Source organism: Scatophagus argus, chromosome 12 (genome assembly GCF_020382885.2).
Source record: "Scatophagus argus isolate fScaArg1 chromosome 12, fScaArg1.pri, whole genome shotgun sequence".
Taxonomy (NCBI): Eukaryota; Metazoa; Chordata; class Actinopteri; family Scatophagidae; genus Scatophagus; species Scatophagus argus.
In genome coordinates this window covers 12,348,281-12,371,901 of record NC_058504.1, presented here as the reverse complement: position 1 = coordinate 12,371,901, position 23,621 = coordinate 12,348,281, and the positions used below count along the sequence as shown (strand labels likewise).

The following is a 23,621-nucleotide window of genomic DNA, read 5'->3' as shown; positions in this document are numbered from 1 at the left end:
ACATGGTTGACTTAAACCACTGGTGGAAGCATACAGACATACAAACCTATTTGTGAATATGACCTGGAGGCAGTAGAGGGACCACACAATGACCCAGCAGTAAATAAAACAGGCTTTTTGTTTATTGAGTGAACTACCGACTAAAGCATATACTAGGGTCAGAGGACTGCATGGCATTATATATACAGCTCTGTGGGGTTTCTCTGTAATTGTGGCCTTGGGCAGCTCCATGATAAAGCCCTCTAAGAGTCTGCTTTATCAAAGGAAAGCTTTACAATGATTGTTCTGTACATGATTATTAATCGGCCTATTAATGGGGGGAATAACACACTTGTTGAGTTAAATCACATGTTGATAATCATGTGCTTTTGTCAATACACATTATTAGTAGGAAGACTTATGTGGTTAATGTTATTACTGGCAATCAGTAAAACAATCAATATTGAAATGGCCTCAAACTGTCATGCCAAAGTCAACAACAACACTGAGAGAAGCACAAGCAAGCACATGCACTCCACACACGCAAACTACAGAGCTCGATACAAACAGCAAGGTATTGCCTGAAGCAGATAAGAACATAAGACTGATTAATTAGTGTAATAGCATTAGCTCATGAGCTCTTAAAGATGTCTCTTTGGAGCTGATGACACACACACACACACACACACACAGATGGAGAACAGCATCTTGTGTGGAGCAAGAGCACCCCTAAAGGATGTTCACACAATAACAGACGAGAACACAAATGGTAAAGATACAGAGAGGAAGGAGAGACAACTGACAACAAACAGAAAAACAGTATGAGAGAAAAAAACAGTGTTTAAAGTGGCGGGAGAAAGATATTCTATTTTCTTAATGTGCCATGATCTTGACCCTCTTTCACAGCTGCCTGTGGGTGAGACATCAGGCTACCCAGGCTTATCCTATCTCATCCCCCCTCTCACACTGCCTTTTTCTCCTCTCCAACCTCTTACCCCCGTTTCTTGGAGACAACAACATTACCTAATCCCTATGAGAGCATCTGCTGCCCTACTCTTCTCTTCTCCTCCCCTCCCCTCCCCCACACTGCTCCCTTTACTTGCTCTCTGAATAGAGCGTGAGCACTCCTAGTGGCAATTCCCACACAAGCATCTGTGTGGGTGTGTAAACCACACATGAACACACCCTCAGCCACATATATAAAAAGCGCACAGCCTCACACAACCTTTTACAGACAGCACTGACACCTAGCTGTAGAAATGAGAAAAGTCAGTTTTCAAGCAGTCTGGCATATGACCAAAGATGACTGTATGACGGATGGATATTTGATTATAGTCGTAGACAGTGTTTATCAGATAAAATTAGAGCAAAGGTCTTGTTTAAAGACCAAATGTGAATGTGTACTTTTGGATGTGGCATCCAAGCACTCTACCAGTCTGGTGCCCTGAATCCTGAACAATAACACTTAATGATTAGATTATCAAATAAGTAATAATCTAATAACAATCTCAGAACAACAACATGGAGAATAAATAAAGGAATTCTGAGAACAATCAGTTACTTTGCCATCACATTCTCTTCACTGAGTGAGCGCCTGTCTGTCTGATTCACATAGGAATGACAAGGCCACAAACTGCAAACACACACTGACCTTGCAGGGTTTAACCAATAACTGGGATATTATGTTTACAGGGAGACAGAAAGTGAGAAAGAGGAGCATTCAGAGAATTCATGAGAGAGAGGAACATTCAAAGATAGCACACATAGGTACGTGTGCTATCTATGAAGGTGGGAGATGCCAAAAGAAAAAAAGAGGAACAGGAACAAAGAAATGAGAGCATGCAAAAGTGCAGCTGCTGAAAACAACCTTTGGGTTAACAGCCAGCCAATCTGAGGGTTATAAACAAAGAGAGAACAAAGACCAGGTGTGTGAATGCAGGATTTGTGCATGGGATGTATTTAAATAAAGGGGGTGTTGAATGACTCCAGGCAACAAGGGCAGTCAAATATGTCACCTGTATGTAAATGATCTCTATCCCACAAATGTACATAAACACTCTTCACTAAAGCTCCATTATGTTTCACCTGTGCATGCCTCTAGAGGCTGAATATGAAATCTGACTACCCTATTTTCTAGCACAAAATGTCCACTTTATGCTTTCAGCACAGAGGCAAAATATTCCTAGCAGAGCCTCAGCGCTTGCTGTATCTTTAAGAGTCCCTTTAAATGAAAGGCAGACACAGGGGGAGGGAAGGGAAAAAAGAAGAGTGAGTGAGGGAACAAAAGCAAAAAGAGAGGAGAGGACAAGCCAGCTGGAACATGGAACACTAGAAGAAAGGACTGAAAGACTTTGTGTAAAAGAGGTTCACAAAACAGACAAATGCAGATAAATACACATTCTTACACACACAGTGCAGAAACACTCCGGCCAAATCAAGGGTTGTTCTCACACAGGCAAAAGCTAAACAGAAACTTTCACACACAGTAGTTTTCTAAAACAAATACAGAGAGTATACTGACTCTGTAGCAAATTTTGACTGTGAAACTGTGGAGTCCCAGGAGAACTCGACTGGAGACTGAGAGAGGAGGAATGTAGTGAAACTAGGTCACAGTCTGAGAGAAGGGGGAAAAAAGTGGCTGGGCATAAATGTGTGTCTGCAAGGCAGGATTTGAGTGTTAGCTGAGTGTATACGAGGATGAGAGAGTGCGAATGCGTGTGTGTGTTACACAGGACAATACGCTGCTAGCAGTTTTCAAAGCATAACGGCATCTCTGGAAACATGTTTCTTGTGATAAAGAGATTTAGATGTTCTTTGAATTTTCCTTTATGAAAGCAAATCCCCTGGTTCCCCAGAGGAGTGGAAAGAGGTCAAGCAGTCCCATGTATATAACCCTGCTTGTCCTCACTCTCACTGTGGAGTTTATTGTAACTTGCTTACTTCAAAACGCGGGTCATCAACATTAGATTAACTCCGGTCTATAAATACTGATGGCTTGTTCTTTCACACACTGAAAGAAACACACACACACACACATATTCCACAGAAACATGGACTCTGACTGCCCCCAACTGGAAGCTGAGGAGAATGCCAACTGAGAGATACGGAGTGTGTCTTTCTCTTTGAGTCACACGCAGGTAAAAATATATAATCCAGCAATTGTGACCTGCGTTGATGTCAAGGAGCTGGTTCCTCTTGAGTTTCTCCTCCTTCTCCTTCTCTGCCTTTTCCCTGGCTAGCTTGGCCTTCTTGATCTTCTCTTCAGCCTCCTTCCTCTTCTGATTCTCCTTCACCGCTTGCTGGTGTTGGAAGAAAGAAAAAAATAGTAAATATTTGATAAATGCATGTAAACATGTTAAAGTTAAACTCATGAACACAGATGTATGATGGACTCGATGGATGTCTGTGTATGTAAACATAACTTCAAAACTAGTGGATGGCGGTTATCCACAGTATCCAGTAAAACAGGTTACCTTCTGCGAGAGCTCTCCAAATGGCACAATTACAGTTGATGTGTAAACTGATAATATAACAGAGTCACTCTTGATTATTATTATTATGTCGATATGAACAGGTGCACAGTCTTTGTTTTTTCCTCCTGGTTTGACATTTGTCTTTCATCTTCATCTCTTTCATCTATTTCTTTTGAATACACTTGTGTGTATGTGTTTGCATCATATGTGTACAAAAGTGATTTGATGGTGGTCAGTTTGGAGCGAAAACCACACATGCACTGCACTGAAACAGATCAAACTTGAGTCAGTTCATTCAAATGTATAAAAACACACCAGGAACATGTTTTTAAAGGTGTTGAGGTCGCCAAAGAATTCTTCTGCTGAGATTTTTCTCGGGTCAAAGACAAAATATTCTCCCAGGTCGGCATATTGCTTCTCCATATTCTTATGCAGCAGATCCAGTTTCTCATACTGCTCACGTGCACTACTCACAAAACTGTGGAGACATGGTGTTAAGGAGCATAGCGACAATAAAAGCTGTAATTTAACAAGACATAGAAAACACCACTAATGATAATAAGATCTATAATGTTCATTTTTAAATAAACAGCCAATTGATGAATAATTATATTAAATATGCGCAAGTATAAAGAGGATATGGACATCTTTTCCACAAACAGGTCCTTGTCACTTTGTGGAGGAGGGAAGGTTTCCAGATCTTTTTCTAAGTTCTTAATCTGACGGCCCATCAGCTCAAGGTTCTTCTGAAGTGTCTCTGCAGAAACTACAGGGGAAAAAGAAGACTCTTTAATGATGCACTCCTCAAAATGGTTACATAATTACCCTAAGGTGGACTGATTTTTTTTCCTTATGACTAATAATGAGAGCACACTGTATCAATAAGATGAATGTAATGTGTCACTAAGGATCGTAATGGACGACACTGTGCTGCGATGAAGATGTATAGAGATCTGACACATATCCCACATACCTCTGCTGGCCTTTTCCAAATGGATGAGCTCATCCGTAAAGGTCATGACATCAGGATACTGCTCCTGGCACACATCAGCCAGGAAGTGGAGCAGTGTCTGTTTCAGATCAGCTGATTTGGTGTCACGAAGCTGTTCGGACAAAGGATTGATTTAAAAAGAGCACAGTGGAAAGTGATTTAATGTCTGCATGAGCTTTCATTGTTTTACGTTTTTCTATTCACAGATATTCAGTTTTTATTGTGGGTGTTTAGTAGTATCTCTACACCTCATTTTACCTTGCATAGGTATGATATAGAGAAGCCGAATGCCTTTCCATTGCGCGAGCCAGAATTCATAAAGTTCCCAACAAGAAGGATGATCTCTAGCAGCTTGCTGAATGTGTTGCTTTTTCTGAGTTCTTCACAGGCTGCTGTGACAGACACCACATCTGGCTTGATGTTGTTCAGCTGCTCCTCAAACTGCAGCTTGAATAGGATGGTCTCAAGCCGTGACATCAGCCGCTTCACGCTGGACATCTGGAGGAAAAAAAGAGTAGGGGGACTTCAGACGCATTCAAGCGTGCGTGTGTGTGTGTGTGTGTGTGTGTGTGTGTGTGTAGTTGTGAATGACTGAAGGGGATTTCATCTACTACAAACATCTTTCACAGTTGAACAAAGCAGTCTGTGTTTAACAGCATGAGGATTTGCCAAGTCTAATATATTGAAAATGATATCACTCAATTTCAGTATTTAACGCCTTTCTAGGTCTCATTTGCCATTATACCGATTTCCCTGTCACATTTATGGCTTCTCATGTATAAGTCAGCTGAGAAGTCAAACTAAACCGATTTTATAAAAATAAAATGTTCTGTTTTGTGTGCGTGTTTCCTCACCACAACCCCAAACTGCTCGGACTCAGCGAGGTCATCATATTCATCTTTCATCTCTCCCAGGGCACTCAGCTGATCAGATGCTGGCAGTTGTTTGACCAGATTCTAGGTGGCAATAAGAGAAAAAAATAGATGTGACTAACACAATCTGGAGCCACTTACATGTGTCCCAAACTACTTCTTGAGCAAGAAAATTGGTGAAAATACAAACACTAATTGATGCTTGGAAGAAATCTCTTTAGTAGATTATTTTGCAGTAATGAGCAGTAACCTTCAAGATTCAATGTGTGAAAAATCTTGAGGACTGTGTGTTCTTATGTAACTATGAGAAACTGATCTTACACTGATATTTTGGCAAGGTCTCTCTTGTAACTTCCTGATTTAAAAAGGTTAGATCAAACATACACGTGAACTGATCTACTCTGAAAAGCATCATAAAGAAAAATGAAGTTTTCACACCACAATATTCTGTCAGAATATACATGAATGGTTGCATATGCAGAACACTGATATACCAACACCGGGGCAAATTTTAAACTCGGTACCTGAACCATGGACTCTGTGAGAATCTTCTCGTTAACCTCCAATATGGCGTTCTTGATCTCTTCATAAGGGAGACGGAACGATCCCAGGAAAATGGCTGCATGAACAAACACATTTAACAGCTCTTATTAAAATTCAGTAAGGATTCACTTGAACACTCCTTACTATGGGCATTTCAGTGAAGGTGTTTATTAAATGCATTTAAAGAGCAATGTCATTCTTATGGAGGTATCATCCTTTCAAACAGACAGGCATGTGCGGACTTACAAAGGTTCTGCGAAATCTTGGTATCAAGAATCTTCAGCTCCTTCACCTTCTTCCTCTGCTGCTGCTTCTTTTCATCACCACCATCCTGCTCCTTTTTGGCTTGAGAGGGGGGCAGGGAAATGGCGACGGTGACGGTAACGTTCAGAAATGGATGAAAGAAAAACACTTTGTTAGAAATCACATTTCCTGACTAAAATAGCTGGACATGAACAGATATAAAGTTGGAAAGAAGAAAAGTAATAAAATCAGTGTGTTCTGTCATAGAGACAGAAGTGGATACAAGGGATGGACAGAGGGCCTATGTGATGGCTATAAAAAGTGACACACTTGGCACGGCCTTCCCTTTTTTCACTCTCGCCCAACTGTATGGTGTCATGGAGGTGTTAGGATTGTTGTACCAGTGGCCCTGGGTAGGATGTAGCTGCTATGAAATGGCTGTAACACAGGGGGAAAGATGTCCCTGTTGTGTGGGAATGGTAAATATGATTGGACGTTTATTAGCTGTAAGGCGTTTAAAGTCTGTAATCGTCTTACACGCATGCATGTACAGTACATTGTATCTCACACACACACTTGACAGAAACACTTCATTTTAACATCTTATGGCAAGGTCAGGATCGTGACTGTACGGATGTGTCAGTGCGTGGGGGGACAATGTGCACTAGATGAGAATTTGAAGTGAAAGATGAACAAGCACGTGGGTTTGACCACATCACAGCCTACTGTGCTCAAGCACATCAGGTCCAGGGTCAGTGTCTGTCGGCGTTGCCGGATGTCGCAACTGTTCACTTGCTCCCCCGAGTATTACCTAACCACCCATACTCAATTTAACAGTCATCTGAAAGTGTAGCGTGAATCTGTACGTCATAATTAAAGTCACTGGTTGATCAAGACAAAATTTGTCAGACAGATTGCAAGGAGTTTATTTCACTTCTATTAGAAATGAAATGCCTTTTAAACTGTGGGTATGACATTTGCTGAAATTTCATAGACAAAAATCATGAATCAATCATGAATATCATAAGATAATTAAAATGACAGTGAGTGGAAGGTTAGCTATAACATACAGTAAGTAACAACGGAACAGTTATCAGAACAACTCAAAGAGTCTATAAGAAACAATGACCTCATCTAGTCCTCACCCCCTTTTTCTGTGAAGTTTGATAAGCACATGGACATCCCCACTGTCAACTTTTTGTCCCTTTAGGTTTTGTCTAAATCTCTGTGCGGCCTTGTCTGTGACTTATCTTTGTGAAGACCAGACAGTAACAGGAAACACGAATCACTGTCTGGGAAACAGCCAGCAAGACCAGCATAGACTGTAAGAACACAGTGTCTCTCTTTGTTACCTTCTGTCTGAAAAACACAGACAAACAACATGGAGTCGTTTATTTCCACTGCCCAGTGATTACCTCACGTATTTACATCAGAACTTAAGTTTTTAATAATAACTAGATATTGTAGACACAGACCTACTCAAGGTTGCTTAACTGCCAATGTTACTAATATTTGTTATTTATTGTAAATTAGGTTTTAAGCCCAGCTCTCTGCACTGCATTTATGGCGCTATTTTTCAGTTTCCTCAGTCTGAGCACATTCTGCTGCACTGCACTTCTTTCTCATTTATATGGCAACACTGTAAGTCTTCTCCACCCTGAGACAGATATACTCACTACAACACAACAACTCATTCATCCATCAGTCCATTCTTCTATATGTCCAGTCAAACAGCGCTTTGTCTCTCTGTGAGAGGCCAATCAGCTGAGCAGTCTGCAGATCAACAGATCTCTCCCGGCCTCTTAATGAGATCCTCATCTCTCCATTTAGCACGCATGTAGACACAAAAAGTCAGTCAGCGGACTGTGGCCTCAATAAGTCCCATTGTTTCAGTGTCTGCTTCAGCTCTATGAAACTCCTGCATCAGAGCGAACAACCATTTGTGTTAACAGTTTCACTTAAACTTTAGAGCAAGTTGGTTTGTTTGTTTTAACTTTCTATCAGTGTAACCGGTCGTGGGTATCACTGCCATGAATCAGTAATACTATTGTGTGTCCAACACTCCAGCCATAGGCCCAGCTGAGAGCAGGAAACCATAGCAGGAAGTCAACCATTACACACACACACAGGACATCTGAGAGGAAACAACACAAACATCTTTGCACAAAAACATAAACACAAGCAATCACAGCTGAAAGATGAAGAAGAAAGGAAGTGACAAGAATCTACAAATAAATATCTCAGAAACACAAAGAGAGAGACTGACAATGACCTAAAATAATCCATTTCTTTCAGACAGTGGCATCTAGAAAATAAAAGAAACAACATATCTGAAAGTGAAAGAAACAAACACTAATTCTAATTTCATAATTATAATATGAGAAAAAGCCTATGCCTGTTAACACCCAGAGCAGGCTTGTACAGACTACAAATAGTACAGAGCAGAAGAATGTCTAATCTGGGCAGCATATTATCTCAAAGAGTGATAATCCAGTTGGTCTGGGACAAGACTAGTAATGATATCATGTCACTAGGTCAGTGTGTGCCTGTGTGTGTGTGTTTATGTCAGAGAGACGAGAACCGGCGAGAGAGCATGCCTTTATGTGTGCTTGTGTGTCTGTAGCCAATGGAATCAGGCTTAGCTATGTTTACATCATAGGTGATTCATAAAATGGGGTCTGGTGTGCAGAGTGTAAAATGGCTGCTCTGTGGTTTCCACATGCACAGCCAGCTCATTTTATCATTTATGAGCCAATGGCACCTCTAGTGGTGGTTATGGAGCACTGCACCATGTTACACTTAGTCATTGTGGGGGTGGAGAGGAGATGACAGAGGCAGAAAGCATGTGTGACTGGACACACATATACGTACACAAAAAACATACAAATCACACCTGTGGAGTGCTGACATCTTAACATCCACCTGTTTTATCATCTCAGTTGTCTTTTTGTTATATTGTAACATAAAGGAGTCCCCCCGACCCCTCCTAGGAAACAAATCAGTACTACACACACACACACAAACACACACTCTTCTTGTTTCCTGGAACACCTCCCCCTCGTCTAACCAACAGCTGCTTGGCACTGAAAGATGATGAGGAAAAAAAAAAGGGGGGGGGGGGGATGTTTTGTGTGTGTGAGCCTGTGCACGGAGGCACATGTGTGTGTGTCATGAAAGAAGAAAAAAAAACTGAATTCTTCCATTTCTGACTTCTGTTTTTAATTAAATGGGAAGAGAGAAAAAAGAGGGGGGCACACACACAATCTGGAGGAGCCAAGTCATGGAGAGGTCTCTGTCAATATGTAACTTGCCATGTGTGTGTACGTGTGTCTGTCTGCACAAAGAGGACTCTGTTTGTCAGTCAGCAGACCTGAGTGTGTCCTTCACTGCACCCCCCCCCCCTCCCTCCTATGCCCTTCCTGTCTCGTTCCTCCTCTCCTTAAAAGGAGAAACGTGTGGTGGAGAAGGTGATGGGTAGCCAGGCTAGACAAAGAAAAAAAGATGGAAAGAAGGAAAAAAAAAAAAATAGAGCACAAGGGAACACAATGGAAAAAAGAGAACAGTACACTTTCAATCCTGACCACTCTGAACTACACTCCCTTTATAAAGAATAGTTTGTCATCTCTCAAGAAGCACAATCTTCTTCTCCTGTCCTTTCATGTGGTCTATTCATCCTCTCATCATCACTCGCTGCATGTGGAGAGCTGCCGTTTATTTTTAACCCACTAAAAGCTTTCAGATAATGTGCCCTATTGTTTATCTGTGGCCCCAAAAGTGTTTTTCATGGGCCCTCTGGTGGCAAGACAAGAGAAAAGAATAACATTAACTTTATGTAACTTCAAACTAAGTTTTTCCATTCAGCATTCCAGGGCTGGAGATTGTCTAAACTGGCACAGAGGAGAGGGTTTATAGTTTCAACATCAATATCTACAGGGTGAGCAGTTCTTTGGAAAAAGTTGCTGAGGCTGCTCAAGAGAGAGAACAAAACACAGACACAAACAAATCTTTTGCCAACTTTTAACATTAGTGAAGACTAAACACTTTTCAGGGAAACTTAATAAGAACACTTTATGTCTATGATAATCAGAACATTTTCTATAGGAAGTATTAGTACTAAAAAGAGATGAAAAAGAAACAAGAATGGGGGGGGGGGGGGGGGGGGGGGTGTTCTTTGTCTAAACAGAAGGATAAAACTACAGCAGACAGAAGGACAGCTGTAGCTCTGGTCCCTTTAAACTTTAAATGTCCAACATTCTGTCACTCTCTATATATGTGTGTGTGTGTGAGTGTGAGATACAATAGAAGCAAGTCTGACAGAAGAAGAATAAAGGGGTTTCCAAGGTAACCTCAAGACTGAAAGAGCCCCTTCATCCTGTTTTTCCACAGTGAAAGGAAATGAAGAAAAAAAATTCCTGACTGTGTGCGTGCATGTGTGTGTGTGAGACTGTGTGAAAAGGACCAGATGGCAGGGTGGGGCAGTGAGGAGGGGGGACCAGGGGCAGGATGTGGGAGGGCCAGGATGAAGGGGGACGGCTTGTGGGAGGGGCTAAGGCTGTGCTCCCTTGCGCTCCCCTGGTGCATGAACAGTGTAACTGCACCTGAAATTTTCTGCATTTGGATATTATCACAGTAAATTAACTTTAGAAGCCTAAAAAGCACCAATTTTTATTGCTAATAATAATAACAAAAAATATATGTGTAAATATGTACAAAATCTGACTACGACTTTGGCTCCAACTATAACACTTTCAGAGACTGAAGAACACCCAACTTCTGAAATGTTGTGCTCCATGGGACGTTTAAAATACATAACTTTTTTAATCTCAAACTTATAGGGTTGACATTGTAAGAATGTATAAAAAAATAATTTACTTAATCGATGGTTCTAAATAATGTACACTGACAAGTATAGTAACTAGCACATAATTTTTATTTGATTAAATTCAAACACATTAACATTATTTAACTCTGGGTCTCTGGACCTTAAACAAGTTACACAGAACACCCTGTTGCTAAAATTTCAGTCAATAATGTTTTAACAAATAAATTACAGGTTTGAGGATTTTGACTCACAAATTTTTAGCCAAACTATTAAATGGCTTGTCACTTAATCTCAAGGTGTTCTGAATTTTGATTATTTTGTTGGCATCTGGATGACTGGCAACTTCAATATACTCTAATGAAAGAACCCTATTCTTACAATATGTTACAGTAATGTTAACCCCTTGAAGAGTAAATGCTCAATATTTGCCTTTAATTCAAAAATTAAAAAAAAATCAGTTTTAGAATTATAGATTTTAGATTGTTGCACCTTCTTTATTATAATATATGTCAACAATATATAAACAAATATTGTTTTAAGTTATTTTTTCATCTAAATGAACTGACCACAAACAAAGTGCAGGTCCTTCAGTGAGGTTAATGTTTATGTGTGGAGTCACAGTGCCCTCCACTGGTGAATGTGGTGTACTGCTGCTAGATGGCATACAGCAGGCAAAAATCCACACCTGGATACACTGTTTATTACTGTCACACTCAATCTCATTCTCCATTCAAGCTGTCTTTGTGTCAAAGAGAGTGAGAGGGAAGAAATGTGTACAGAAAAACATACTGATTGTGTGAACGTTACAGTGTAAGAGGTACAAAAGGGGTGAGACAGAGGTGGAAAAAGTGTGTAGAATTCTTTGGCGTTTGGAAACAGCTGGCCTGTGTGAGCCACTGTTGTTCTCTCAGGGCAATTCTGACCTCTCCCTGCTCTTCTGACCATGAAGGTCTTCAGCGATGACGCACACACGGCATGTAACGGCATCACTGATGAGACACACACACACCCAGAGTACGCTGCCTGCATTGCTGATAAGGTGCATTACAGTCGACACATCGACACAGCACTACCTTGAACTCGAATTTGCACTTGCTGAAACCACACAAACAGCCCATAAATCCCCATAGCAAATAACAGAGGACACAGACAGGACCCCCCCACCCGCACACGCGCAGGGAGAGGTTAGCTGCTATGGTGTGCTTATTAAATCAGTCCTATATCAGCCAGTCTCCTTGGGACAGCAGAAAAGATTTACTACAGCAATTACACTGGCTAATTACAAGGAGGAGAGATAGAGAGAGTGAGGGAGAGCTACAGAGTGCAAAGGAGAGAATGAAATCAAATAAAAACGAGCAAGAACAAGTAAAGGTGTGGAAAACTGAGACGATGAGAGAGCAAATAAAGGGGAGCGAGAAACAGAGAAGTTGGTTTAAAGGAGACGAGGATGTGACCTTGAGCCACCCACAACACCCATACCTTGTGTGGGGTACATGGAGACAACAGAAAAACAACAATTCAACGTTCGAAACTAACCAAGTGTGTGTGTGTGTGTGTGTGTGTGTGTGTGTGTGTGAGTGACTGACTAACTGAGTGAGTCACTGACTATGTAAGTAGTTTTTCTGTGGTACTCTGGTAGTCTGTGTGGTGCTTTGGTGTTTGTTATTCATAGCGCGAATGTCCTTGACGCTGCACTGGCCTTCACAGCACAGCGCTCCCTCTACGGGGAGGAAAGTGAATTACATCATTAAGCGGGCTTGGTCACTGTTGTGCTGAATATCAGTCAAGCTTGTTATCCATTCTGAGTGATGTGGAAGGGATGCGGTGACATTTACAGACACTTGCTTAATGTATGTGTGTGTGTATGAGACTGAGTGAGGGGATTAGTGTGTTTACTGACAGCTATGCGAGAAGGCCTGACAGTCTCTCATATTTGAATTTACAGCCCATGAGACAAGCAATTAAGAACTGCTAAAAACTTGATAATTCACCATTTTCACACAAAATACAGTTTGCTCCCCCACATCACCTTCACTTAGCAGTGAGATTTCACATGTTCTTGTTCTTGGACATTTGATCCTGTCAGATGCTTGGACTCAGGTCATGCAGCTGAATGTTATTCTCTGTATGTATGGTGTCAACTGTCTTCCAAACATACTGACAATTCCCTGCTTGTGAAGTGTACTGGCCATCCTGACTGCTTCTATGACATAAGCAAAACCATGCAGAAAGATTTATTTACATGAGCACAGAGGTAGAAACGAAAACTTAAAAATTGGGTTCCTATCTCAATTAAAAAGTTAGATGAACTGCAACACACATGAACCCTTTGAGGCATATTTTGCCCTGAGCAAAAAGGATTTGGTGCTGCGCTCCTGTCAGCCCTCAAATATTCATTATTACCTTATGGAAAGATAGAAGACAGAGAGTGAGTGGGAGCAAGAAGGAGCAAGCATAAGGGAGAGTGCAAAAAAATGAGCATGAGTAAGTGATAGAAAGGCACTTATGAATACAAGCAGTTCTGACTTATGCAAATCAAAATAGATGAAAGGAGGACAGAGGAAAATGGAGGTCTACACGGTGTCATGCCATGGAGGACAGTTAAAAGCTTGTCGCGGGGCTGGAGCACACACTCATCCTCTGTTAATCCCTCAGTTTCTGTCCTCTCGTCTCCAACCATCCATCCCTTCACTCGTCTTTATCTCTGCTTCAATGATGAGGACAAAGGAAAGCACTCACTCATTCGCTCCCTCCCTCTCTCCCTCCTTCTCTAGTTCTCTCCCCATCTCCTTTTTCCCTCTCTTGGTCTCTTCGGGCAAAGCTCGCAGCAGGCCTGATTAGCAACTGTGACTTGACCGCATAGTGGAAAGATTGGCACGCATGCACAAACCCACACGGGAGCATGTACACACATCTGTACAGACATGCACAAGTATGTGGCAAAGAGGGGGACAAGGGTCAGTTTTGCTAGGTCTAATTGCCCCCTGAGCAAAGCCCAGAGACAATGAGTGGGAGAGGAGAGGAGGAGGGAGTTTTGCCATTTCTAATGTCAACCATTGCTCGCAGAACACACATGCACTTGAAAAAGTGTGTCTGACTGGAGGCAAAAATATTGGACTGTTTTCTGGTACATGTTGCTATGTCTATTTTCCACCAACATGTTAACATAACCAAGCCAAGGAAACTAGAGAGGAAAGGACAGGAGAGGAAAACAAGAAAAGAAGACATGTGTTGAGAGCTGAGCTGGGGGAGAGATAAAGAGAATGGGTAACAAAGTGGAGCAACTGCAAAGGGAGGCAGTACTGAGGAAGAGACTGAGGAACAAAAAGGATGAGAGATAAGGATGAGAGGACTGACAGTGTGAAAAGAAAACATAGTAAAAATAAAGAAAAGGGGAATAAGAGCTCAATTCCAGAAAGACTTTGCCTCAAATACAATGATTAACACTAGTGTAAAGAAGTCATTTCCACAAACACACAAAGCTCTCCCTTTGAACTAGAATTTAGTGTATGTAATTTACAGTTTTGAATACTGGAAAACTATACAGGCAAGTAATTCCCCCAAGACCCATAATCCACTCTTCTATGTGCTACAAAAGAATCCACTATATGTGTGGATATATTTCGAAAAATGTTATAATTATGTCAAAATACGGTTGTGCGTACCTGAAGTGTCAGCATTGTCCTTCAGACATCACTTGTGACCAACTACTGAGTGGAATTTTGACCCTGCACGTTTTCCTCTTCTAATTATTGTTATTTTGTTGTGTCAGGAAGACTTCTGGGCATCACCCTTTGGGTAGTGGGCTTGTAGCCCCTAGTCAATAATAGCGCACAGGCTGTGCAGCCAGGTTACATCGGGCTCAGTCTGTGAGCTGCAGGTCTATCGCCTTCAACATGAAATGCTTGGCAGGGGTAACAGCAAGTATACTGATTATTCATTTTTTACTGCTGAGAACACTTTGCATTTGTATATGTTTACCTTCCTCTTTGTCACAAATGCTTTGGGAAAACTACTGCAGGTGTTTGAAATACATCAATAACACTGGATCATAGTGAAACTAAGTAGCTAAAGGGGGATGACAACCTCCACCTCTGCATGGGAACCTGGGGAAAAGTCTCTCCCATCAAGAGAACCATTGTGGTGCTGCAGGGCTTCCAGTTGGTGAAACCAACCCTCCCTGAAAAGAGAGAAAAATCCCACAACAGCACCAAATAAACTAAACAAGAGAAAAAGATATTTAAACAGAGAGACAGACGTGCAAATCCTCTCCTAGAACATCTGTTCACTGGTCTCTCGCTGGAATTGGCTGTAGTTGGGGCTACACAAAAGCCACACATGCATGCACACAAACAAAAACACAAATTCCCAGAAATACACACTTAATCCCCATGTACAGTGAGGAGGACTTAGGGGATGTGTTGCCAATCAGACAGCTATGTGAGGCTTGGTGAATGAAAACAATCAAGGAACAACACACATTGTGACGACCAGGCTGACATGTGTTTGTGTGAGTGACAGAGTGCATGTGTGTGCATGCCTGTGTGATTGAGTCTGAAGATTCACACACACACAATACCATCCGGAGACTAGCCTTTGTGCTCGCTTAATGCATTCCTAGAGGGACTGTGTGAGGAGAGATTTTCTGGGTCTTCTGTAACTAAAAATGATTGATGTTAAGAGTGGCATATTTAGGAAAAGAATCAATGATTCAGGATCCACTGCTTACACAGTTTCTACACATATCATTGGAAGAAAGCATCTGCAAAATGAATATAAGGAGCTACTTCCAAGCTCAGCCTCTAGGCTGACCTGGATGTGATTTGTTTTTCCTTTATTATTTAAACAAGAGAACTATAGAGAACTTATCACAAACTACAACAATAAGACATAAAGTTGTACAACACCAAAATTTACCTTTACCCGGATTGACAGGAAGTCAAGTAGAAGAAGAATACTCCCCAAAATATTGCAACAGAAAGCTGCAGTATTTTTTTCTTTTAATTCTACCTGTTGTTTGTATCGTGGACCTGTGACCTAGTGTGAGTTTGTGTATGTCTAGTGAGCTATTACTCCTCTCTCTGTCTTGTCTCACGGCTCAGTGAGTGTGTCAGTCTGCATTGGTCCTCTTTCAGAAGCTACTGAAAGATGGCAGCACCATTAAATTTTAACTCACTATCTCACCACTCACCACACACTGACAAGAGAGGGAGAGAGAGAGAGAATGGCAGAGATAGCCAGGCAGGCATACAAGGATATACAGGCATGTTTCTAACCACAGATAGGTACACAAAGAACTGCACACACGCACACACACTCATTTCCCAAGAAGAGAGTTAGATGTCATAGCGAGAGATGGGGAGCGACGGAGCGAAAGATCCCATACAGATGGAGAGTAAAGAATAAGATGGAACAGATTACTGCTTGGAAACCACACACACACACACACAAACACACACAACTGAAGCATAGATGGCTGTGGAAATGAGTGGCATCAATTCAGCAGGGGAAATGGAGAATGTGCATGTGTCTTACGTCCTATGAGTCTACCTTATCCCTCTCTACACATTCACATTTCCACGCTTTCTATTACTTTCTCCCTCATCAGCTCTGGCTTCTCACTCTTTCACAGGCAGTCCCTCCTTCAGTTACCCTCCCTCTCCTCTCTGAATCTATCACTCTTTTTGTTCAATATTTTTTGATGCATTGCCTTTTCATTTCTCTCTCCTCTCTCTCTTTCTGCCTCCTGTTTTTCTACTGCTCTGTCTTGCTTTCTCTCTCTGTTCCTGTTCCTTTTCTGCACCAGTGGAGTATGGGATAGCAGGCAGTGCTGGGAGGCCTGTGGGCTCTTAATTAAGGAGCAAGGCGGAACGAGGCCACAGTTAACAAGGACACACACATAGATGTTTGCATTGCTTTACTTATCAGGATCAACATTATCTTTAGGACTCAGTGCTCAAGTTAGCCATCAGCATCACATGCCTGACCTGAGCACATGCTCTAATCTTGGACCCACTCAGACCTTAATTTTGCAACCTTATCCTAATCATACACACACAAACAAGCAGACACTGTAAAACAGCATTGTGCTCCAGACCCCCAGAAAAAAAACAAAAAAACAACACACACACACAAACACTTTCCTCTTCTTTCACACATCGCAACACCTAATCAAGAGGTTGAGGACCTGGGTTGAAATCTGCAGGGCTAGGACTCAATCAGCTAGTGCAATCAGACATAGGACACACACTCAGCCACAGTCATTCACACACACGCACACAAAGTGACAATTACGCACACGCACAACACACATAATAAGCACTGAGCTCACGGACGAAAGGAAGGCCATTACATTATTCAGTCTACCTCATCACCACTGTAACCAACACACACACACACACACAGAGGAGGCGGGTTGGAAGTAGCTATTTTGAGAGCGCGTGCGTCCGTTCTCTTCGAAGGTGACTTTGGGCTGGTGTGGAGTGGTAATTGGGTACACATACAAATGCCTTTTTCTTCCTCTTCCCCACGTTCTCTTCAAAGTCCCTCCCCATCCTTTCCTCCCACCATGATCCCCCTCTTTCTCCTCACTGCAGTCCTCGAACGTGATTACATTTCCGACTTGAGAGAGGGGTGAAAAGAGCGAGCAGAGGAATGAAGAAAAAGTGAGCAAGACAGATGATTGACTTGAAAAAATAAAGACAAGATAGAAAATAGCTCTTGCACTGGGTGGAAATCCCCAAAAAAACAACGCATAGACACACGTACATAGATTAGCATTTGCCACCTGCCCACATATATATCATTTAATCAGCAGGGGGGCAAGACAAAGAGAAGGAAAAACACACCAAATGTCACTCAGACTGTCACCCTGATCTTTTCTGTTGAGATGCACGCAGACACACACATACACAGTGCAACGGCCATCTCATTTTCCTCAGACGAGTGACATTTTCTCTCTTTCTCTCTCTCCTTCTGCACTCCGTCGCTGTGGTGATAAAATTAGCATTCCTTTCCCTCCTCTGCCTCTCCCTCCCTCGACGGCTGGACAAGAGGTGAGGACCACAGGGACGGCAGAAAGGGGAGATGGAGTTTGAGAGAGAGAGAGAGAGAGAAAGAAGAAAGAAAGATGGGAACAAAAGAAGACATTAAGAAAAAGAGGAAAAAGCATGAGAGACGTGGAAGCAAAGTAACAAAGTGAGAGCAGATTGCGACAGGCAGAGAAAGAAGAGGGACTAGAAGATAACGAAAGATGCAATGAGACAGAGAGAAGAAGAAAATACGACAAGTGGACAAGAAGTAGACTTGAAGACAGAATGATGGGGGAAAATGTATCTTCCAGCGATTTTTATCGCCATGGCTCCAATTTGTTTAGCCTTCCAGTTGTATGATGAACCTCTGCAACTTTAGTGGACCTCACCAGGGAAGAAATAACCACTCACTATGCCTGTCAACCTATGGTTAAATAATTAGGAATAACAAGTTTGAGCATACTTTTGAGAACTAATTACTAGCTAGACGCACGATTAAAGGAATAACAAGGAGAATATGCAACCTTTGAGAATTAACAGCTGGACAAATCATGGTTGAGCTTACTTTGTTTACTCCGAACATGTCTGTTCAACTGCCGTGCACGTGGGCAGGTGCATAAACCCGCATGTGTGCATGTTTCTACAGGGACAGGGTAGAGGGCCCACAGAGAATAATTAAAAGCCAGAGACACACAGTCCTTGGGAGTGAGTGCAGCAAGAACTTTATGGGAAGAAGGAGAAAAAAACTGACCTTTAAAAACACAGAGTGAGACAGAGAGAAACAGTGAGAGATGAGAGATGTGCAATGGAAGATGGGCTGGTAGGAGAATTATATTGTGCTCAATTGAATGTGGCAAAGACAGAATGAAAATGTGAGAGAACAAGCAGGAAAGGAAACACTGTTGTAGGGGAGAGTCACCAGAAGAGAAAGAGAGAGACAAAGACAGGGACAAACACACAGAGAAAGAGTGCAAACAAGAGAATCCTAATCAGAAGTCTGCCGAACAAGATAATAAGGCTGCCTGATGGCAAATGTCAGCTCTGGAAGGGTAGCAGATGGAGACAGGAAGGGAAGGAGGGAGAGAGACAGTGAGCGGGAGAGAGCGAGAGAGCGAGAGAGAGAGTGAGAGTGAGAGAGAGAGGAAGAAGTGAAGAAGGAGGAGAGAAAAAGATGAGTAAAGAAAGATCCAGAAGGAGCCAGGTGGGACTTGAGTGATGGAGACACCATTACCACTCCCTCCAGGAGGAAGGAATACAATCTTTATGATACTAAGAAGCAACATATCGCCAGGAAAGATATTCCCCATCTCCCACTGAAGGGAAACAAAGCCGTCAGGTCAGGAGGGTGAATCCTCAGATGATGGTGTATACGTGTATGTGTATATGTGTGCGCTAGTACACTAACACATTCACTGCCTGGTGGGGAATTGCTGCCCTTGAGCCAACCTTGACTGCTGTTTCACTCAAGCTAAGCTCTGCTCTAATTCCCAATCAAAAGTCATCTCTGTGTCTCTCCTGTGTTGCTTCTTCATGATTTGATGTTGAGACAGGATCCTGATTGTCTCTAACAATGTTCTTGTGGCTTTCCTTTTCAGCTGTCAAGCCCTAGTGGATGCAGAGATGTTAGAGATGACAAATGGGAGCAGACCCACGAATGAAAATAATATCTCAATTAATCTCAAATTAGCACAGATATCACTAAATAAATGTTTAATTCTGTTTACAGTTACTGCCAGGAGTCCATATCCAATAATATATTTGAGACTTTCAATGAGATTAGCAACCAGAAATACTGTAGAGAAAAATTTTTATGTATTACAGCTGTTTGTAAGCTATCATTTTTTAACTCTGTGATTAAAGTGACTGAACAGTCACAAAAATTTAAACACTCAATGCTGCCAAAAAGCCAAGCAAGTCAGTAGTGAATTGGGTAATATATGCATGAACAATTCGAACATGAACAATCTGAATCTTAAAAGGAAATAAAACTTTAATGAGTTGAACAGTTCTTTGAAATTAACCTAAGGTTAATGGGGCAGAGTCAAGGTTATTCAATACTGAAAATCACAGTCCACCGCGGTTTTGCAAAACATAAAGATTTTGCAAAAGCTGAGTCATTGGCCAATGATGTGCTGTGTCTCTTGTGATAATTCCCATAAATCTGAACTGGCCATGTATTATCAATTGTTATGCCAACTCTTGCAGTAGGGCTATTCCTTAAATGTATTTAAAAGGGTTCCATCCTTACAACAAACACAACAAAATATTAGTTGTTTCATGTTAAATTTTGTTACTTAAAACAATATCAAAAATCCACAATTACAGTTCCACAGGTAACTGTAAACATTTTGTTGGGGAATTTGATAGGAAACAAAATTAAATTTGAGGACATGTACAGACTCTTAAGATTAATTGGCTGCACACACAAATGCCTGGTAAACACCAGTTTATGCGTAGATGTTGAGAAGTTAACTAGGCTTAAATACAAGCTCACGATGGGTACGTACAGTACATTTGTTATTTTAAACATCATTGTTAACTACTGCAATTTATTTGATGAATTCAAGTGACATTCACGTGGCGTTGCGCGCCATTACATCACCACAAGAAATTTGTCTGAAGAACTATAGTGCTCACATTTCTCTTATAATTGAGTTCACATATTATAAAACCTGCTTTGATTTAAAATTCAGAAGTACAATTATGAGGAAGACCTTGATATCTTAATCCAAATATAATAACTATTCAGGACATGTTCGCATTTGGATTATACCTTAAGGATTAAATGTGTCTGGATATTGCGAATTTCAGCTGGGGATGGAAATTTTGGCAATTGTCAAAACCTCCCCTGGGATAATAGCAGGCATTCATTGCTGAACTATATCTCTATAAGACGGTCAAAAAGAGATTGAGGTTATCAAAAAGCTCTCCCTGCATTTCCCCATAAACCACAGTTTCACCATCGCACCCCAACTGTCCTCCTCAGTAAGGACATCTTCCCAATCACTTGTTCTCTCATTCTCTCTCTCTCACTACACCCAGTTGAGTAATGGTGGGAGCGAAGGATAGTGGCAGAGAGCTATAAAAGTGTAATTTGCTCCATTTTCCTTGAGAAACCAAATTCACTTTCTGTCTTGTGTTACGATCTGTTAACATTCAGATGGCCAGCATTGCAGACAGCACATTACCCGCCTACACTCGCTGCTAATGACCCTCACTCAGAGTGCACACATACACACACGCTAAAGCAAGGATGCACAAACTATAAGTGTATAAAAAAGTACAAAGTGTAGACGGGTACACTTGCATGTACACACTCCAACACACACACACAAAAAAATCAAATTCTAGTTGTAATGGACTGAGAAAGGGCAAAACGGGGAAGACGAAGGGAAAAAGAGCCACATTATAAAGAGAAAAGGCAGATGGGATGAAACTGCGTGAAGAGGCTAAGTATGTTTCTCTGAATTAAATAACTTGTTCAATCTTACTTTTGCTCACTCTGCAGCCCCATAAGCCTTTCTCCTCCTCTAATCTGTCTATCCCCCTCTAATTCTCTCAAAATCTTGTTCATGTGTTCTTCCTCTCGTTTTTCCTTCCCTTCTTTCTCCTCCTCTGTAAATCTCACAAACTCTTGTTCTCTTACTCCATGTCTTTGTCTCCTCGTTCACTTCCTTCACGTGCATCTCTCTCCTTGTTCGCAAATTTTCTCTCACACTCTCATCTCACCATTTCACCCTCACAGCAATCCTTTCTCTCTTTCTCTATCCCTCTCCTCCATTTCCACCACTCCTCTCTCAGGGAGCTAATAGCCTCCTCCTTTGTTCTTGGAGAACAGCGGGGAACAATGACGGAGTGGGGCTTGTCGTTGTGGCAACAGGCATGAGACAAGAGAGAGAGAAAGGGAGGGAGACAAAGAAGAAAGGCAGGGAGAGAAAGAGCAAGCACAGAGGGGATGCTGGTTGTTAGCTGGGCGGCAGGGAAGCGAGCGCTGGCTAATTACACTTGTTTCTATGCACACCGCAATTAAATCCTGATGCACACACATACACCGCCTGCGCTTAGAATATCCACTGCCAGCCACACACACACACACTCGCTGTTCAACATCAGAGAGAAAGAGCAAGCAAGAGAGGCAGTGAGGGGAAGGCTGGGAGGGGGAAAAAAGAAATGACAAGAAAAGATTGAGGCTATTTTAAATCAATGCTACGGTTCTCTCAAGTAGTACAGCAAAAGTTCATTAAACTTCTAGCTAACGCAATCAGCTTCATCAAATCTATGTAAATACTATAAGTGGACTTTAAAGTATAAGGTATATTCTCCACCTTACCCTAATAGTTACACACTACACACCAGCTACCCAACAGTTGCTGTATTGTCACCACCATCATATTAATTATTCCCCTATGTTTTATCAGTTGTATTCCTCCCACTCTGCATTCTCCATTGGTTAATTTCTATCCATCTAATCAGCTCATCTGGCTCCCCCTCTCCAGAGATGAAGAGCTTTAACTTCACACAAATTAACAAAGAGGGAATATGGTGGAGGGAGTGAAGAAGTTGGCACTAATGTGAGTGAGAAGGAGTAAGAGGGATGGAAATGAGGAGACTTACATCCAGGTCACACCAGCCTGTAGGGTAGAACTTATGCTGTGTCTCATAAACACTCCTTCCCAGCTTTCTTCACCCTTCTATCCATGCCCTAACACTCTTTTCCATTAACACACATCTAGGAGAAACATGTGATCCACACTTTCTGCCCCCCGTCTATTCTATTATTCATGCAGTTTATTGCTTTCCCAAAATGTGCATGTGTGTTAGAAATTCATGTTAAAGAGCAGGAACATGTCACTACATGTCTGAAGATCAGCTGATGCCTTTGTCACATTGAGCTTTCAGTGTTAACAGCAAAAATGGCTTAAGAATGTGCATGTGTGCATGCACATGCATACCAGTATGCAAACAAAAAGCACAACTTTGCACAACAGCTTGAACACATACACACAAATACAGGCTGCCAGTGAAGCAGATGAGGAGTGAAAGGAGTCACATTAAACAGCCAAACTTGTCCTGTTTCGCTTTCATAGCCCCAGTCCATTTTCATAATGCATTAAAACCACCGCTGAGAAGAGAGGGAGACATGGAGAGGAAAAAGATGAGGAGGGGAGGAATGGAGACACACACACACACATACTCACACAAGGGGGGGTGGAAAACAAGCGAGAGGGGACAAGAAACATTTTCAAAGTAATCTAAATCTAAAGCTAGTGTATGTTTGGGGGTGCAAAGAAACATGATAAGGATGAAGAGAGTAGAGGAGTTAGAGTAGAGTGCTAGTCTCAGAGGCAAGATATGGGAATAGGAAGTGTCTGATACAGACAGAGGCCGATTAGGGAGGGGGATAAAAGAAGATGGGATGCACTGATAAAACAAGTAAGGATGACGGAGAGAGATGGGGAAGATAATTTAGTCACAAACTTTGATTGCATGTGAATGCATGTAGGTTTCCTTGTACTGTGTTTGTAGTGCGCTTTGTTTTGTGTGTGTTTGTAGTTGTACAGTGGCAAGGGGCAGAAGGTTCTGTTTCAGCACCAGCAGGCTGATGAGAGTTTGGGGCCAAACAGCCCGGAGGCAGAGCTGGCCTTGTTACTCTCTCTCTCTCTCTCT

At 41.8% G+C, this 23,621-nt stretch overlaps 1 protein-coding gene across 2 annotated transcripts in view; it reads right to left on the bottom strand.

The window, feature by feature from the left end:
- Nucleotides 1-23,621, bottom strand: part of LOC124068671 (protein diaphanous homolog 1-like) — an 88,131-nt gene that overhangs the window by 11,242 nt on the left and 53,268 nt on the right. For both annotated transcript variants that reach the window (XM_046407073.1, XM_046407074.1), the window contains 8 exons: nt 6,105-6,203; nt 5,840-5,934; nt 5,298-5,399; nt 4,702-4,941; nt 4,426-4,555; nt 4,094-4,218; nt 3,768-3,932; nt 3,146-3,278 (listed from right to left, as the gene is read on the bottom strand). In XM_046407073.1, coding sequence (XP_046263029.1) covers nt 3,146-3,278; nt 3,768-3,932; nt 4,094-4,218; nt 4,426-4,555; nt 4,702-4,941; nt 5,298-5,399; nt 5,840-5,934; nt 6,105-6,203 — 1,089 coding nt within the window. The remainder of the gene's footprint in view (nt 1-3,145; nt 3,279-3,767; nt 3,933-4,093; nt 4,219-4,425; nt 4,556-4,701; nt 4,942-5,297; nt 5,400-5,839; nt 5,935-6,104; nt 6,204-23,621) is intronic.